We start from the raw sequence: 19,181 nt of genomic DNA, 5'->3' as shown, positions 1-19,181 counted from the left end.
TTCCGATTAAATCAATAGAGAGGAAATCGTGTGGTTGGTGCGAAACGACGTGATATTCATCTCTCCGCAACGGCCGACCTACAATCTTTGTTCGTGCACATTCTAAGCAATCTTTCAGGTAATTTCTAATTGATTTTCTCATGTACGGCCAAAAATATGCCCTTCTACAAGCTGCTAAAACCTTCTGATAACCAAAATGTCCATTTAAATCATGCATTTTGTGCAATACCAAAGGTATAAGCTCACGTGGCACTACAAGTTTACAAATTTCATCTGAATTGGGTTTATAAAACAGAATTTTGTTGTGAAGAAGATACTTTGAAAAGTCTTTATCAGTTGTACTATCTTCCAGGTGAGAAATTATATTATTGCATTTTTCATCTGCTCGTTGAGCTTTTAACCAAATAGAAGAAGTATCATCTTGTGAATCTTCCACAATTACTTGATTGATATATAATTTATCATCAAGTGCAGAATAAGAAGTACAAGGCGGAAATCTGCTCAACGTATCAGCAATATTATTCGAAACTCCTGGGACATGATATAACGTGAAATCAAAACACTGCAGTTTGAGAGCCCATCTCGTAAGACGAGAATTAAGTGATTGTGCAGTTTTAAGCCAAGACAACGACTTATGATCTGAATATAAGTTGAAATCAGTTCCTTTAAGATATATAGCAAATTTCTCCAGAGCAAATAATATAGCTAAACATTCCAATTCGTGTGTACTATATGTAATCTCTGCTCCTCTAAGAGAACGACTGCCATATTGTATGACACGAATTTCATCATTATCAATTTGCCAAAGTACACAACCCAATCCTTTCTGGCTTGCATCAACAGAAACACAAAACCTCAACTCAAAGTCGGGTTGACTCAATGCTGGTGCTGAAATTAGAGCATTTTTTAATAACAAGAAAGCTTCTTGACACTGAGGTGTCCAATAAAATGGAACATTCTTGCGTAAAAGATGATATAATGGACTAGCGATATCTGAAAATCCCTGTATAAAACGATTCCTCCAATTTGCCAGTCCTAAAAATTTGCGAAGTGACCTTTTGTTTTGAGGAACAGGAAACTGTAGAATAGCTGAGTCTTTATCATGATCGACCTTAATCTCGGAACCAGACACCACATGACCCAAAAACTTAATTTCCGTTTGGAAAAATTTGCATTTGGCAAATTTTATGGACATGTTCGTCTTCTGCAATGTCTGTAGAACATAATCAAGATGTTCAAAATGTTTCTCTATTGTTGGGCTAAATATTAAAATGTCATCCACATATATCATTAGAAATGAATGAGTCTCTGGTCCAAACACCTTATTCATTCTTTCAACAAAAACAGAAACAGCTGATTTTATACCAAATGGCAAGTAACAAAACACGTGCTGTCGTCCTCGATACGAGAAAGCTGTGTACTTATATGAGTCGGGCGTAAGTGGTATTTGGAAATATCCACAGGAGAGATCAATCGAAGAAAAATATCTTGCACCCTTAAAATGTTGAAGTAGCTCGTTTATCGGTTCAACATGGGTAAGTGGTGAAATTACATGTTGATTTAAACGACGAAAATCCACCACTGGACGCCACTCACCATTAGATTTTGGAACGATATGTACTGGGTTCAAATAAGGCGAAGACATCTCTTTAATTATTCCCCAGGCTTTCCATTTTTCTAGTTCCTTTTCTAACGCTGCTCTTTTGGCGAACGGTACCGGATATATAGGTGCCTTGATTGGTTCCTTTGTGTCTAGTTCAATTTGATAAGGTTCTACAAATGCAGATCGGGGTCGATCAGAAAACAACCTATGATATTCTATTAGTAAATTCTCAAGCTGAGACTGCTGCTCCGTGTTGAGTGATTCACACGACCGCACCTTCGTTGTGATCTGATCTAGAGAAACGACAAGTAAATTTTCTGCTTCTTTGATTATAGTAACTTCTTGCATTAGCGATCCCTATCAGTTGTGATTTTGCTAGAGTTAAATGGCTGAACCAATTCGGAACCCGTAGACGCCATCAAACTAATTTCGTTTCTTCTAAAATCGAGTACAGCTTTGTATTGCCTTAAAAATGGTATTCCGAGAATTAATTCAGCATGCAGTTGCTTCAATACGAATATCTCCAAAGTAAAAACTTCCGAGTTAATTAATATACTTATAATCTTCCGACCAGCAACACGAAACTTCTGATGTCCTGCAAACGGCAATAACTTAAGTTGATCCACTGTATCCAGTTTGGCACTCGGAATAATTGATTTTATACTGCACCATAATTCATAACTGACTAAATTACACTGGCTTCCACTGTCGATGACACACTGTATCGTAATACCGCAAACTGTTCCTGTGATCAAAGGTTGATCAGTAATAGGAGTAGGTATACCAGTATCATTTAAACTCCAAGTAGGTTCATCTTCGTACCAATCTAATTGAAAAAATATTGAAAGTGGATAACAATGATCAACTTCTGATAAAACGGAATTACTTAATACAGCATACTGACAAGTTGTGCCTATATTATCACTACGATATGATTTAGACGGACCCTCCATTATGTTAGTGCTAGCAAACTGGTCCACGTTCACCCGCGACGTTCGTTTAATGTTGCTTCAGAGACAGAAGAAATAAACTGTTTACAAGAAGTTTCTCTTGGATCGAAAGATGGAGTATTTTCATTTAATGGAGTATTCGCCACTGCAGTTGCATTGCAACTGTTACCCGTTGACATCTGAGGAGACGAATATCCGCAATTGGCACATACACTGCATGGTTGGAATGAGTGGAAATTATTGTTAGAGAACTGAGAGTTAGGACGCAGTGTAAATTGCTGTTGTTCTTGCTCGTTTCTGGCATTGAAACTGTTGCTCATAAATCTACCATTATTGTTGAAGTATCGTGAGCTTTGTGGACTTCTATTTTGCCGGAAATTTTGAGTTCCTGCACCATTACGTCTGTAACGATTATATGGTTTGTTAGTTAGGTTAGGTTTCCCAAAATTATTATTTCTATTAAATATCATCGTCTTCTGGCTGGAGTTTGATTGTTGGCTTTCAGCAACAAGTGGAACATCTGTACGTGGAATCTTATTTCTTTTATTTTCTTCGCTAGAAGAAACAAAATGAACACTATCATTAGGTCTTACGTTACGTCTTGAACCTTGATTTCCATTAGGTTCATCATCGTTCACAAACGATGAACTTTTAGCAACACTTTGAACTCTCAGTTTTGCCCTTGCACTATTATTGTCGGTAAAACTTTTAGAATTATTCCCATCATGTCGGAATTTTTTTTCACGTACATTATCATGAACATTAAAACTCTTGTTTGATCTTGAATTCACTAAATCCAACCTCTTTAGTAACGCAATTACATCATCCATTTTAACTAATCTAGCAGCTAATATTGTTTGTGCAATAGATGTGGGCAACTGATTGATTAAAATATCAATAACTTCTGCATCATTCGGACGATCAACTAAATTATAATATGCTGAATGCGTACGAATAGCAAAAACTTCCATACTATTCGTCGATTTAGGATCATATTTACGACTTCTAAGTTCAGATAATTGAGCCTGAGTTAACGAATAAGACGTGTAGTGATTCAGAAATTCGTCAACAAACTGTTTGTACGATGTAAACGAATCGACATGAGTATTATACCAACCTTCTGCAGGTCCTTGAAAACAATTAGTAATACATTCAAGCCTTTGCATGTCAGGAACTTGCAGTAAGTCTAAGTAGGACGTTAAAGTTTTAATAAACTTACGTGGGCTTGATTTTTCAGGATCTCCAGAATATTTAGGAAGAACAGTAAGTTCATTCAATCTTACCAACCGTCGAGGTTCTTGAGTAAGCGAACGCACACAATTGTCAGGATAATTACATCGATGATTCTGCGGATTTGCTGACCTTTGGTTTACTTGCCTCTTTCTTTCCTGACCAGAACCATCAGAATATAAAGTACGGGTTGATTGACATAACTTGTTAGTATTACTAGTTCTCACTCGATTTTTTCTAGAACGTTTGTGTCTTTGTGAAGCAATGCGATTGTGTTCATCATCAGAAACATCACACGCTGAAGAATCAGATGATTTCGGAGAGGTTAGGTTCCGTGCAGGAATACCAGGTTGACAGTTACTATTCACATGAGAACTGTAAACTTGTACAGGATTACTTGATTCAACATTAGTCGAAATATTAGATGTTAACTTAGTAATATTTTCCTCACATGCTTCCACGCGCTTCGTTATTTCGTCCTTGCTCACAACGACTTCAAGTCTTTGAACTTGTCGAGACAACCCTGAAACATTGTTCTGACATTCTGTAATCTGATCATTCAATCCAGCAAGTTTATTAGAATTCTCTGTACAAGTAGTGTTGACTTCCTCGATTTTCTGTGTTAGTCCTTGCACTTCTCTTTCCATTTCCTGATGTAATGAACGTGTTGCTAATTTGCAGGACTCGGCAACTTCAGCTAATTCCTTTCGTAACGATGTACTCAATTCGTGGAAGTCAAGCTTGAGTAGTTGCTGTGAATTTTGAATTTCCTGTTGAGATTCCCTGATTTTTGTAAACTCAAGCTGATGAGACTCTTGAGTTTGCCTCATTTTTGTAAACTCAAGCTGTTGAGATTCTTGAGTTTGCCTCATTTTTGTAAACTCAAGCTGTTGAGATTCTTGGGTTTGCCTCATTTTTGTAAACTCAAGCTGTTGAGATTCTTGAGTTTGCCTCATTTTTGTAAACTCAAGCTGATGAGACTCTTGAGTTTGCCTCATTTTTGTAAACTCAAGCTGTTGAGACTCTTGAGTTTGCCTCATTTTTGTAAACTCAAGCTGTTGAGACTCTTGAGTTTCCCTAATTTTTGTAAATTCCATCTGTTGTGACTCGCTCATTTTCCTTAACTCTGCCAGCAGATCAAACATTTGAAAAGGAACATTACTTTGCCCCGTTGACGTCTCTGCCAACACAGAAGGACGAATGTCAATTTCTTGAACATTTTCTTGACTTCTTTTCCATTGCACGAAAGCTTCAATACTGAACGGATCATAAGATGGATCACAATCTCTACAGAAATAATTTTCATTTAACTGGTATAATTCCCAATGCTTATCGGACAAACCCAAACATTGTAAATGATACCAATGGCCACAATTTTCACAAGCTACCAACCTTTCCTTATCGGGATCTTTGCAGCACTTCACCATATTCATGGCACCATTCTTATTTTGTGATTCATCAGGTTCATCACCGCAATTGATAGATCTAGCTGTAAGACTTGTTTTGGATCTCAGATTATAAGGATTACTTAATGCGTACATAATATAAATTTATGTACAAACTAGATTCACGAGAACAATGGTGTAAGTTAACACTTACGCAAAACACATCACTCAAGATCGTGCTGATAACGTTCCACAATACTGGCCACCAATTATACTGTGACGTTCACAAGTCAATTATTTGCACGATCACATTTAGTTCATAAATATTTGAAATAAAACGCGAAGGTGAAGATACAACTTCTATAGGTCTATATATTAGTGAAATAACTAAGCAATATGCAGTTCACTATTACCTATATTTCCATTTTTGTCAGACACACTACCACATAATGACTATTGATTCTCGTTGCTATAGCAACGTTAGAATTCAAAATATCTCGTTTATACAGCGTAGAGTGCAATGAATAACATAAAACATAATTAACGTTGTACAAAGTAATAATTATACATTTTTTTAAACGTTAATATAAAGTGATTTGTATAATATGAAATTAATAATTTCAATAAACATATAATTATATTGTGCGGATTCACAGGACCGTCACAACATACATACAGTTCTGATGTGTCCTTTTTGCTAACAATGTTTAAGGATAATTCAACGTACATGTAGTACATAAATTATAAAATTAAAGATAATATTTTTATTCTTTCACCTAACCTAACCTGCGTGCTTAATATCCCAAATGGACTATCGTATATCTCTTATATCTTGCTTTAAAGAGAATAGGATAATTTTGATTCAAATGTGCAAAGTAATTCAATGCCATGAAGGTTTTCCATTAGTATATTTCAAAGTTTTTACAGTAGTAATGCTCGTACTAGAATTGAATTCGCCAATGTGCACACCACAATATACAGTGGGACAGTGGAGTGCCCACTGTCACATTTTCCTACCTTGATGTTCTTTTTTTTAGGAATACTGGGCCAAAGGGGGGGTTATAACCCCCACCAACCCCCCCCCCTTTGGCACGCCACTGCAGTGGGATGATGTGTTCTGTTTCAGTCCTGTAACTTTCCATTCACAAAGCAAAGGGAATGAATATGATGGAAAATTGGCCAGTATTTTGTGTGCATTCCTCTGTACGAGGTTTCTCCTATCGTTTAATGAGGCAGTCAGTTGCTGTCAGAGAACGTACAATTCAGCCTTATAATCGAGAAGTTCCTGGTTCATTCCCCAGTAAAGGCACATTACACACTGGTTCACATTTCACTTTTAAAGTGCAAGTCCAGTACCGATTAGCCACCCGAAAAATGATTGTTTTCCTTCATTAAAACAGCAAATGACTTTTGGCACTAATAGCCAGAGGTGGCTGAAAGCTTCAATATTCATTTTCCAACTGGTCTATGCAGTAGAACAATGGACGTTCAATTTTTCTAACCCCCTACCCCCCCCCCCCCAAAAAAATAGCCTACTATTTGCCGTGTTTACTTAGCACTGTTCTCCTTCCTTACAGGTCTGGACTTGTCCAAACATAAGGAGCCTGCTTACCCAGCAAATGCGTGGCGAGAAGACCAATACAAATGCAAACACTTGAGCAACGGCCACAGGGGGCAAAGGGGTAAGTAAGTTACATTGTTAATTTTAAGTGTCCAATGACTCAAAAAGTATACGTTTCATACTTTTAAAGCTTTCCCAATCCAAACTTTGGTGTGGGAGGATTTAATATTGACACACACACACACACACACGTTGATATACAACCAAGGATTTTAGGGTAAATTTTGTTCTTTTTAGAGAAAGTGAAAAGTAGTTTTGGATGTTCACGATTCATAAAAAATAGGTCTATTTGGAGCATTTTATAGTGTCTACCGTTCATCGAAAATGTATTGCATAAATACTGCCTGCTGATTTCGGGGTACATTTTTGCGAACTCCAAATCGTGGCACCAGTTTCTATAGTTGAAAAGGAAGGCATTCCTGAAAAGGTGAACATGAGAACTGTCTGTCACTTGAAATTTCTACCCTTAACATCAGTCTTTGCAGAGATATATTTCTCTGACTTAGAACTGGTTCACCCTCAAAACAAGACGAAACTTATGAATATGAGTGAATATCGGTTAGTCCGTATCGTTCAAGAACAAGAGGTTCTGTGCAAGTTTGTTGATTTCTCAGTTGCTAGAGAACTTGCAACAAACCGACGATATACAGGATATTCAGGCAATCTTTCGGAATATGCCGGGCCCCAGTGGATTAAAGGACGAGGTAACATGAAAACATTGGTTTAAGAATAAAGTTTCATTTATTCCTTTTTTTTTTTACATATAATTAAAACTTTTACAGCGTTACGTAAAACTTATTTGAGATGGCCTAATTTTATTTTGAGATCCTAATTTAATATATTGAATCCTATTTTAGGTGTCTAAAACTTTGTTTTTCTAATCTGTAATCCCTAGGTCTAACTATAAATTATATTGAAGCACTAATTCAAAAGCAACAAGTAGCATTTCACGGGGGGATTACGAATAAATTAACCGCCAGACAGAGCGAAGGAAATTTTGGAATTACTAATGAAGAAAGAAATTTCTCGTCCCTAGATTCAACACCATCTAAAACAAAATACAAACGAAAAAACTCAAATGGCAAGTACTTTTATTTGAGTACGCTGTTCATTCAGAAGATTTTTCTGGAGAAGATTAACATGCGGTTTATTACATATGCTACTATTAACATTGCGTTGGTGCATTATTCAAATCCAATCCGATCTCTAATCAAAATGCACAACTATGGCAATTCTCCGTAGAGAATTTCTAACTCCTGGTAGAAATGATGCAGAACGATAGCGTTGTAGTGTCTTTCCTTACGCAGCATCCTTTTCCACTACGCAATATACGGAATATATCTTCTCTGAAAACTTTTCTCATAGGAAAACGGGGGAGGGGTCCTTCAACAGCTGTTGGTACACTTCAAATACTGAGCAAAGCATAATAAAAATAACAACACCACACATATTTCCATACACATTTAAAAATATTTGAACCAACTTTTATATCTAAAATCTGGTCAATTATTAATTAAATACAATAGAAACTAGAAAAGATCAATTTCGAACTTTAAAAAGTCCATTGAATAATAATAATAATAATAAAAAGAGCAGTGTGGTGATACGAGATTTTGATCCCGCCCAGAGATAGCCCGACCCTGTGGCCGAGTGGGTTAGTCGACCTCCGTGGCGAAGTGGTTAGCAGAGCGCGCTACAACGCCAGGGGTTCTGGGTTCGAGTCCCGGGTAAGACATGGGTATCTGTGTTCGTCCAGTTGATAAGATAGAAAGAAAATGTAAGAATTGAAAAGTGTAAAAGTGAGAAAAAGAGTGAATGGTTGGGGGATACCTCCGTGTAGGGGGTATTTCCTTTTTTTAAAAAAAAAAAAAAAAAAAGTGGTTAGCAGAGCGCGCTACAACGCCAGGGGTTCTGGGTTCGAGTCCCGGGTAAGGCATGGGTATTTGTGTTCGTCCAGTTGATAAGAAACAAAGAAAATGTAAGAATTGAAAAGTGTAAAAGTGATAAAAAGAGTGAATGGTGGGGATACCTCCGTGTAGGGGGTATTTCCTTTTTTTTAAAAAAAAAAGTGGTTACCACATCGCGCTGCGACGCCAAGGGTCCCGGGTTCGAATCCCGGTCGGGCTTGGTTGTTTGTGAATGTCCATTCATCAATTTCATCATTTCATCACTAATCCCCATCTTCGCAAATTAACCAAGAGGCACAAAACGCGAAGTAAAATAAACTAAATCAATCAATCAATCAAACCCGCCCAGAGATAAAGTATTTTTTTCATCCAAAAAACAGCTATATTAAATGAATGTTCAAAAGGTAACTTTCAATGTTTTTAATATCATATAAACGTTTTTAATTATTTCATTATTTACACTAACGTCAGTCTGCCTGCAACTTGTGCAGGAATCAGTTCGTAGCGAGCTCCGCTCTTCGCGCAAGAAGGCTTAGTGATCGAACTGTCCGAGTTAGCTAGGGCCGTATACGGTTTGCTAGTGTTGTCTTAGTTCTTTTTTCCTTTGGAGTGCAAGCGAGGTTTTGACTACAATTACCGTGAGCCAGTGAAGATACGATGAAATAGTTCACGATGAATACACAAAGAGAAAACACCTTGAAATTTGTTTTCCTTTGATGTCAAAACGAGACCTACGTCATTGGATTTTCATCGATGGTTTCATGATGTCTACCAAGTGCCTACGAACCAAGTGCTCAGTTTTGAAATAGATTACTTTCGTAAGTGTTTGTACGTGAAATTTGCGACAAAAGTGGTAGGAGAACGGTTGCTAAATGATTTTGGTGCTGAGGTAATCTATAGTGACGTAGATGGTGATCATAAAGTTGAAGTAGAATGGGCCCACCAGCGACATGTAATTGTCAGAATCCATGTAGTCCCAATTGAATTAAGTGCAGAAGTGATAAGTCGTGTCATGAGGTCGTATGGGGAAGTGTTAAAAATTGAAGACGAGACATACTCTGCAGATCACAGTTACCCTACTCGAACTGGACGTGTCTTGATCAAACTGATACTACGTAAACCCATACCCTCATATGTAATAATGAATGGAGACTCCTATTGGGTAACATACCCTGGGCAGGTACGTACGTGCCTCGCGTGTTCCGAAGAGGGTCACGTAGTGGCGCAGTGCCCCAAGCGTCGACCCTCTGGGAACCAGCCCCGCAGGGGGCCGGTTAATATACCCGCTGACAATGTACCGATGGTATATGAACCAACTGTGCTACCCGTACGGACTAAACCGAGAGATTCAGCTCCATCAGTTACAGAAGTCCCTGCGTCACGAGATAACAATGGAGGGAACACGGATAGCCCCAGAATCACCGACGAGGAGACTGGTACCAGACAGGAAGTTAGTGTGAAGAATGCACCAACAGGAAGGGAAGAGATGGAGCAGCCAACATTGACCACTTCGGAGGAGATGCATCACATACCCCCGCCCCCACCCCCAAGTGCTTTGTTCGCGGAGGCAGAATTGCCCGTAGTTACCTCTCCTAGGAAATCAAGGTCAAGATCTGTATCAAGGTTACGGTCAGTGGCGGAAGAGTCCATGGTGCTACGTAGAAAGAAGAAGAAAAATAATGAATGCGTAAGTTCCACAATAGTTTATAACGAATTTAGAGTAGAACCTGGTACCCCAAACCAAGATGTTTCAAAGGTTAGTTTAACAAGTAATTCAGCAAATGTAACTAAAGAGAAACCTTCGACGAGTAACAAACTTACCCCAGATTTATTTAGTGGAAAGCATAGTTAATGCATTATAGGCAGAAATTAGAGATTAGTAATGTTGAAGAATGTAAGTAAGTTTAGTTTTCTTTTGTGGACAGTTATAATCATGCAAACATTTACCTTGGCATCTATAAATTTAAATCAAATGCAAAGTAAGACCAAAATAATTGCTCTTAATGACTTTCTCATTAAATCGTCTATTGATGTGGCCTTCTTACAAGAGGTCGCCATAGACGATTTTTCTGTACTGAGCATGTTTAAAGTATACAACAATTTTACTCCCTTTGCCCAAAGGAACTGCCATAGCATGTAGGCGACACTTGGATTTACGTAATGTAGTGCCCCATCCCACGGGCAGACAAATAAGTGCCAAATTAGGCTCAGTGTTTCTCTGTAATGTGTATGCTCCGTCAGGAAGCCAAAACAGACGGGAAAGAGAAGATTTTTTTTCAACAGTTGTAGGGCCCGAGTTGACATCCCACACACTAGACACTATACTAGTGGGAGATTTTAACTGCGTAATTCGTTCACAAGATCAAAATCCAGGATACAACTTCTCACGTGCGCTCTATGAATTAACGCAGGGGTTACAACTGCGTGACGCTTGGATACACGCCAATGGCGAAAGTCAAGGTTACACACATATCACAACCAATAGTGTGCGTCAAGGATCGATAGGTTTTATGTCGCACCAAGATTTCAGGAATATATAATTAGTGTTCAAAATTTTCCAGTATGCTTTAGTGACCATAGTGTCCCAATTCTTAAAATAAATTTAGATTTGATCAAACCCCGACAAGGTAGCGGATACTGGCTTTTAAATAGCACATTATTACGCAATGGTAGTTATGTCCAGCTAATCAGGGAAACGTGGAACGAACTCAAGGTCTCTCGGCCAGTGCAAAAGACCCTAATCGAGTGGTGGGAAACTCGAGTTAAGCCTAAATTTCGTCAGGCCAGTAAATTCTTCAGTGCAGAGGTTAGTAGAGATCAAAGAAACAAATATAAATTTTTGTATGCAGTCTTGAATGATCTCCATCGATTAGCACTGCAAGGTAATTTTGATCGTCCCTATGCAAATGAAATAAAAACGCAATTACTTTCTATACATAGGAAACGAAAATCTGCAGCAATAATAAAGAGCAAGATTCTTCCTATAGACCCTGACGAGCAAGCCACAATAAGTCACATTCTTCAAGAACATAAACACGCCAGGAGTCACGTTATTCATAAATTAACTTTAGATTCCGGTGAAGTTGTCACCAGCCCTCATAGTATACATGACAGGTTTTTGCAATACTATAAAAATCTTCTTGGTCAAGCCTTTAAACCAACAGAAACGCAATGTAATTTTTTGAACTACCTCCCTGCATCACTGACAGAAAATGAAAGAACTGAGCTCACACAACCGTTTAGTAAAAAGGAGGTTCATGATACAGTATTCAAAGCTCCGAGGAATAAAACTACAGCCGAAGATGGATTACCATCAGAATTATATCAATGTTTCTGGGATCTAATAGGAGACGAATTAACGGAATGGGTCAACGAAGTGTTGACAACAGGGACAATAGGGAAGACCAGTAGCATGGGAGTTATAGTGTTAGTTCCCAAAAAGGCAAATCCAAAGTAAGTCACAGATTTTAGGCCAATTTTAATATTGAGTAGTGACATCAAACTTATAAGTAGGTGCATAAATCAGCGTCTAACAAAATATATGGTTAAACTTATTGGCAATTTACAGTTCGCTTGTAATACGTCTCAAAGTATACATCACTTGCTGCAAACGATAAGAGACGTAATTATTACCAAACAAAATAAGAATGCATCAGAGGCAATTCTATCTTTAGACTTTTCCCAAGCATATGACAGAGTGAGCCACGAATATCTGTACAAAGTCTTAGAAGCATATGGCTTCGGAGACACTTTTATTAATTGGATAAAAACATTATATAATCATATGCTGCTCAAACTCAAAATAAATGGTTTCTTGACAACAAGTTTTAAAATGCGACGAGGTGTACTACAAGGTAGCACATTGTACGTCCTCACAATAGCCCCCTTTTTGTTTAGTATCCAGCATCATTTACAGGGCATTTCTATGGCTTCTACTACAATACAAGTTGGTAGTTTCATGGACGACGTCACGATTTTTCTCAAGGATGAAAGAGATCTGTACAGTGTTAAAAGCCAAATACATACTTTTGAGCTCACATCAGGAGCAGAATTAAACAATCGAAAGCCATTCCTGATGCCACTTGGCAAGGAGAATCCTTTCACAAACAATACGGAGATCCCTGTAGACAAGAAAATAAAGGTTTTAGGTATAAACGTCTATGCAAATATCGATGTAACGATCGAAGCCAATAGTAAACTTACGTGCGAGAGGGCAATCTACGTCCTCAGAGTGAACAAGATGCGCTCTCTGAGTTTAAAAGCACGAGTAAGATTTATCAACGTTTTTGCTCTCTCTAAACTTTGGTATGTAGCAAAAATCCTGCCCTTCAAACCACAGCACTTAGCCAAGGTCAACAAAGCTGTTGGCTGCTTTTTGTGGCACGATGCAATTTTCCGGGTGGCAATAAATGAGGTCACGTTATCAGAGAAGACAGGTGGGTTGGCACTAATACACGTAACCACACAGGCAAGAGCATTGTTTGTACAGACTGGCCTTCAAACAGCTTTCTCACTGCACGAGTCAACGACCCAAGAATGTATACAGACGATAAAAACGGAACATTCTATTAGAAGCTCCCATCGATATCCAAAGTATCCCCAAAAGGTTTTGGTTTTATAAGGACATCGCTTTACAGGTATGCTACCAGTTATTACGACATGAGACAATTACACCATCTGTTAAAAAGTTATATAGTGAAATCAATAGTTTCAAGCACACAGTACCACGAATAGTCAGGGATTTCAATACACATCATTGGCCACAAATATGGGAAAATGTCTCCGCCAAACACCTTTCAAAAGCTGGCCAATCAATATGGTACAAAGTGGTTCATCGTGTTATAGTGACAAGAGATAGGACATACCAATATGGAATCAGTGACTCTCGTAACTGTATATCATGCAACGTGCCAGACTCTTTAGCCCACAGGATAACGAAGTGTCGAAACTCCTCCACGGCATGGAACAAATTGCGAACAATGTTCAGTCGTATATGCCGCACCTCATTAACAAAGTTTACGGATACAGATATAGTTTTTCCTGATTTCAATTTTTTCCACCAACAAAACAACGAGCAGTACAATGGTTGATAACAAAATACTTATTATATATATTTCACAATGACGAGAGCAGTTTTCAGAAACAATTCAGTATCTTCTTGCAAGAACAATGCGCAAAAATTCCTCTCCAAGCAAGGAAGAAATGGTATGCAAATTTCTTATTAGTGCTTTATACTTAATGTAGGTCAAACAAAAATGTAAAGGTTAACCAGATAAAAATACAAATTGTAATAGCAGTAATACACTTATGTCAAAAACAATGTAATTCCATAACTTGTATATCAGAATGAGACAATAAAAACAATAAAAAAAAGTGGTTAGCACATCGCGCTGCGACGCCAAGGGTCCCGGGTTCGAATCCCGGTCGGGCTTGGTTGTTTGTGAATGTCCATTCATCAATTTCATCATTTCATCACTCATCCCCATCTTCGCAAATTAGCCAAGAGGCACAAAACGCGAAGTAAAATAAACTAAATCAATCAATCAATCAAACCCGCCCAGAGATAAAGTATTTTTTCATCCAAAAAACAGCTATATTAAATGAATGTTCAAAAGGTAACTTTCAATGTTTTTAATATCACATAAACGTTTTTAATTATTTCATTATTTACACTAACGCATTCTTTTTATTGTAGATTCCCTTCCTTTCAATATGTCGGACGACCACTCCAAACTCCACTCAAGGCAGCAGCCGATACAGAAGATTTTACCAATCTTTGAAAACTTCGGATTCGATGGTGAAGTAGCCCAGTGAACTATAATGATGTCAGTGGTTGAGAGAATACCTGAACACAAGATGATCATACGGCTTCAAGTTGCATTGTGAATTGCTGACGTACATGTACTATTTTCATCAACATGAAAATCATGCCACACAGCCCATTTCAAACTACTCTGTGTGAGAAAATTGTTGTCTGGGTTAATTTTAGCGCACAAAAGTCTATTTCAGCATGCACGCCATCAGCTACCAGAAGACAAAGCCATAACGCAGCAGATCATGATTTAAGCTTTTCTTTCTTTTGCTAGATGGTGCCAAGTTTTACAAGAGTACTGGTATTTCGTGGCTGCCCTGACATTTTTGTTGTTCTTGTTGCTCAATAAGAACTGCAAAACTACAGGACAGCTAAATTATTTGGAGTGGGCATTTACAAGCTTGGAATTTCATAACTTAAGGAATAAAATCATATATAATACATATTCCTAGGCATGATTAGAAGTTCTAGAGGACATCCTAGTATAGTTTACAATCTGCTCAAGCCGCGAACCTGACTGCTTGTCCTTTACATGGAAAAATTTGTTCTGCGATTTAGTTAATTCATTTTTTCCATAAGGTTCCATTCATTGGTTCTGCATGGCCTGCAGTTCAAAACTGTGTTTTCCATTAGCATTGCTTTCTTGGGCGGTTGACAGTCCGTGTTCTCGGTCGAGTTTTATTCAGGAAACTACGAGCCGCTAGGACAATTAAAGGAGCTGCTTCGTCTCCTAGAGAGTTCAAACGAATTGGTAAGCTCGTGTAATGCATGTTTATTTCATCTTGTTTGTGTTGCATCTGTGGATTTTTAACTACGTGGTTAAGATATCAGTTTGTTCTGCCCCTTGAGTTCATTTACGAAAGATATGTATAGATATGCATGACATTTTAATTTTCTTTCCTAAATTTGCAGATCTCATCCTTTGATTGCAAAACCGTTTATGTCTGATTTGAACTAGCCATAAAACTTACTTTTAAAGACATTACCAAAATCAGTGTATTTAAAAACTTTCCATGAAAGGGAAAATTTCAGTAATTTCTTTCGATGCAATGAAAGTCATCCCCCAAGGCTAAAATATGAAACGAGAGAGGGTGAAGAAGTATCCAGAGGGGAATTCCTCTTCATTCCTCCTCAAACACCACCGTGCTTATTATTTATATTATTATTGTTTGCAGAACCAAGATATTTTTATGACGAAACTCCAATGGTTACTTAGAATGTACAATAGATTTAAATGATCGGGTTAATTGCTAATCTTATGCAAGGATGTGTGTATATATGTGGAAAACGTTTTACAACATCATTGTAGTGGAGAGTTATATATTTACATGCATATGTTCATACATCATTTTTTTTAAAATGCATCAAACAGCATCTGTCAGCGATGAAAGTGGTGGATTGTGATGTATCAATCACCAATAATGTTTACAAAAAATGATTCGGAATTTATTTGCAGTGCGACAAGATAAGAGTCGATCGAGCTGCGCCGTTCAGCGCTCAATATTACAAAGCAAGAATTCTCAGTGTCATTTTTGTGAAAATATTCTTTGTACATAGCAAAATTGTCAACCAAGCATTAATTTCGGTATCACATCATGCAATTTTCAGTGTCGCTATGGGCATTTACCTGCTTTTCAGCACTAATCTTAAAGACAGTCATCTCCGAAACATTTTTCTTTCAATTTTCTTTGTTCTTAATATTTGTTGTTGTCATCATGTCTCGCATGGTTCTTTTGGGTCGTATTTTTAGTTAGGTCATATTTCCAGCCTTACGTCAGTAGAAAATTCTTCATTAATACGTGTCAGTTATTTTGTATGTGTAATCGCTATGGTTTACTTTCCTTAATATTAATAACTATGGCAATATCGACAATATGTTGTATCATACTTGATATCACGGTCTATCGCTGCCAAGTGCTGGAACATTACTTGAAAGATTATTTAAAAGACACATATTTCCTAGAAGAAATATCGATACTTGAGATACATGGGAAGATTAGTAGCATATGGGAAGGAAATATTTTCCACAAGATATATTGGATCATTGGTTTACATATACCAATGAAGGAAATATTCTGAGGAAAAAACATTAGAATATTTGATAGAGTGGCTACTTCATAGAACAAACATTTGAAGAAATAGTAAGAAAATGAATTATTATTCCTAAAGATAAAGATTGAAATACGATATCATTCCTAGAAGAGAATATATCATCTTCAGAAGAGACACGAGAAAAAACATCGTATGTGAACTTGCACTACTCTAGAACATTCGTAGAAGAGGGAACTGTAGAAAGTATATGTGAAGATCATGCTTATAAAAAGTTTACAAAGTTTCGTTTAAAGATAATTTTATACTCATATAGACTAATTGGGACTGCACCTACAGTTTAAAATGGATCCAAAAGCTCTGTGCAATGCACTTTCACAGGGACCATTTGATTACAAGGAGAAAGCATTAGACACAAGACCATCACGAGATGCTACTCCATATTACATGTATGTATCTGTATAGAAAGAAACAAACTGCCACTACATATTAGTATCAATATATGTCTCGTGTGTGTTAAACTTTCTTAGTTGCGAATGTTGAAGAGATATTCGTGATATCGACGACGTGAGTTCTATAGAATGTGGTCGATATCCCTAGAAAATGTTGTAATTCTGTTATGTATTGGTATATAAATATGTGCTGCTTATATTTGTAATTACTCTTATGCAGAAAATGTACATTTCAATGTATTCAGTTCTATAAATAAGTACTTAATCAGTATTGTTAACGCTGTTGGTGTAGAAATTCATGAAAAGTAAATGAACTAACTCTGTATTCAGTCGTGAACATTTTCACTCTTATTTCCATGTTTTATACAATTCTTAGCATTAAGTAGAAAGCAGTGAGTAGTAGGCCTACATGTCAATGATAGGGCACCGTTCAGCAACACTGTTTCACATTTCTGTATTTCTTAGCATACATGCTGTCACAGCAAAATACTGCACATTAACTGTTAAATGTAACGGTTGTATCAATCGTAAATAAAGATAGTTAATCAGAATCAATGGGAGTAAATTTTATTTATTCCGTAAAATATCTACAATATGCATGTTGATATGCAGTAACTTGCTTTATTCAGTATTGTGTTCAGCATTTTATATTTTATAACGTAACTTAACCCTTTCTTGCCTGACGGTACTTATTAGTTCTGCTTACTTTCAATTTGCGTATTTTGGCTACTGATTGTTGAATGCCTACAATATACTGTTGGTACGTACAGTGGGATCCATAAGTATTACCAAGCAAATTGTTCATCACCACATTTATTCCCTTTGTTTTATGCAATGAGAGCTTCAAGAGCTGACACAAAACACCAAACTATCTTATTATAACCTCCGAACCAGTAGACGTAAAAATACAGTCCTTATGAACACGTAGGATGGAGATAAAAACCAACGAAAATAGTCATGGACAATTTGCTGAGCAATACTTATGGATCCCGCTGTACGTATTTAGACAGGGACGTCGTTAGGGGGGGGCATGCAGGGGAACTGGCCCCAGCAAACGTCCACGTGGCCCCGGGAAACTGTTCTGTATTTGCTGGAAATTTAACTTTGATGACAAATATTGCAAAATAATTCTTCAGTAAATTTTGCTTGCAGTTTGAAACACTTATTCAATTTTCAGTAGCACGAACCCAAGCAAGGCATTTCTTTCTTATTTCCATGTTTCTTGCTTGTTGAACACAAACAGATGTATTAGCAGATAGCAGAGGATGCAGTTAATGGTTTTCTGGTCCTCCCCGGTCAGGGAAGTCTGACAGCTATTGAAAATGCACTTTTCCTCCCTGCTGCACACCAGATCCAGGACCCCCCCCCAAAAAAAAACCGCACTTTCTCTTCATCTGGCCCTGCACTGGCACCATGGGCGCTGAAAGAACGACACAAACAGGAAGATTAAACTGCAGGTGGCTAGACCTTTCCGGGTTTATTATTTTATGGTTCAGAAAGGATCCCCATGCGTTTCAAATTCCAAGAACAGAATTCTATTGCGTGTCCCTTTTTCGGCACGGGAATTAATGACATAGCGGTTCTTCTCACATGCACTCAACCCTCCTGCTAATGACCTGCCCTGCAAAGGAGGAAAAGGCCACTTTCTGAAAATTCGGAGAAACATCGAAACGGTCGGTTCATCTGTTGATTTAGTGGACAATTGATATCTGTCAGATAGTTGGAAGTAGAGTTTGTGGTCTGATCGGTGGTTAACTTCTGTAAACGCGAGAAGATAGAATCACGAAGTGTTTGTGATCTCGTTTTCCTACATCGCGAGTGAAATGTCGAATAAGCTGCCGGATTGTCTTCCTCTGGAAACAATGGATCAGGATCTACTGATCGACAAAATGTCCAACATATTGACGTTCTAAAAGAGTCTGACTACCACACAAGATCCTGGGTTCGATTTCCAGGGTGGTTGATCTCATGTATAATGAAGAATAAACCACGTTTCAATTAAGGAAGAAAACTAGGTATGTAGCAATTTTATTTACAGCCGTCTGCATGCCCTATAAATATTATGTTACAAAATTTGTATGTCTTTGTGACTTTCTGTGATTTTTCTTCATTTAGCCTCCACCTGCAAATGCGGAAGCTGCTGCTGCTTAGGTGGCAAGGTTGGCTAGACAT

At 37.7% G+C, this 19,181-nt stretch overlaps 1 protein-coding gene across 1 annotated transcript in view; it reads left to right on the top strand.

The window, feature by feature from the left end:
• The window catches only part of LOC145989249 (putative ammonium transporter 1), a 99,487-nt gene extending 81,987 nt beyond the window's left edge, over window positions 1-17,500 (top strand). The window contains exons 10-11 of the mRNA XM_083124566.1: window positions 6,746-6,850; window positions 14,392-17,500. Of these exons, the coding sequence (XP_082980692.1) occupies window positions 6,746-6,850; window positions 14,392-14,510 (224 nt within the window). The 3' untranslated portion in view covers window positions 14,511-17,500. The remainder of the gene's footprint in view (window positions 1-6,745; window positions 6,851-14,391) is intronic.
• The last annotated feature ends 1,681 nt before the right edge of the window (window positions 17,501-19,181 follow it).

The sequence above is a fragment of the Lepisma saccharinum genome, chromosome 6, assembly GCF_977018435.1.
Source record: "Lepisma saccharinum chromosome 6, izLepSacc3.1, whole genome shotgun sequence".
NCBI classification, from domain to species: domain Eukaryota; kingdom Metazoa; phylum Arthropoda; class Insecta; order Zygentoma; family Lepismatidae; genus Lepisma; species Lepisma saccharinum.
Note: the sequence above shows the minus strand (reverse complement) of the source record. Positions and strands in the feature narration are given on the sequence as shown.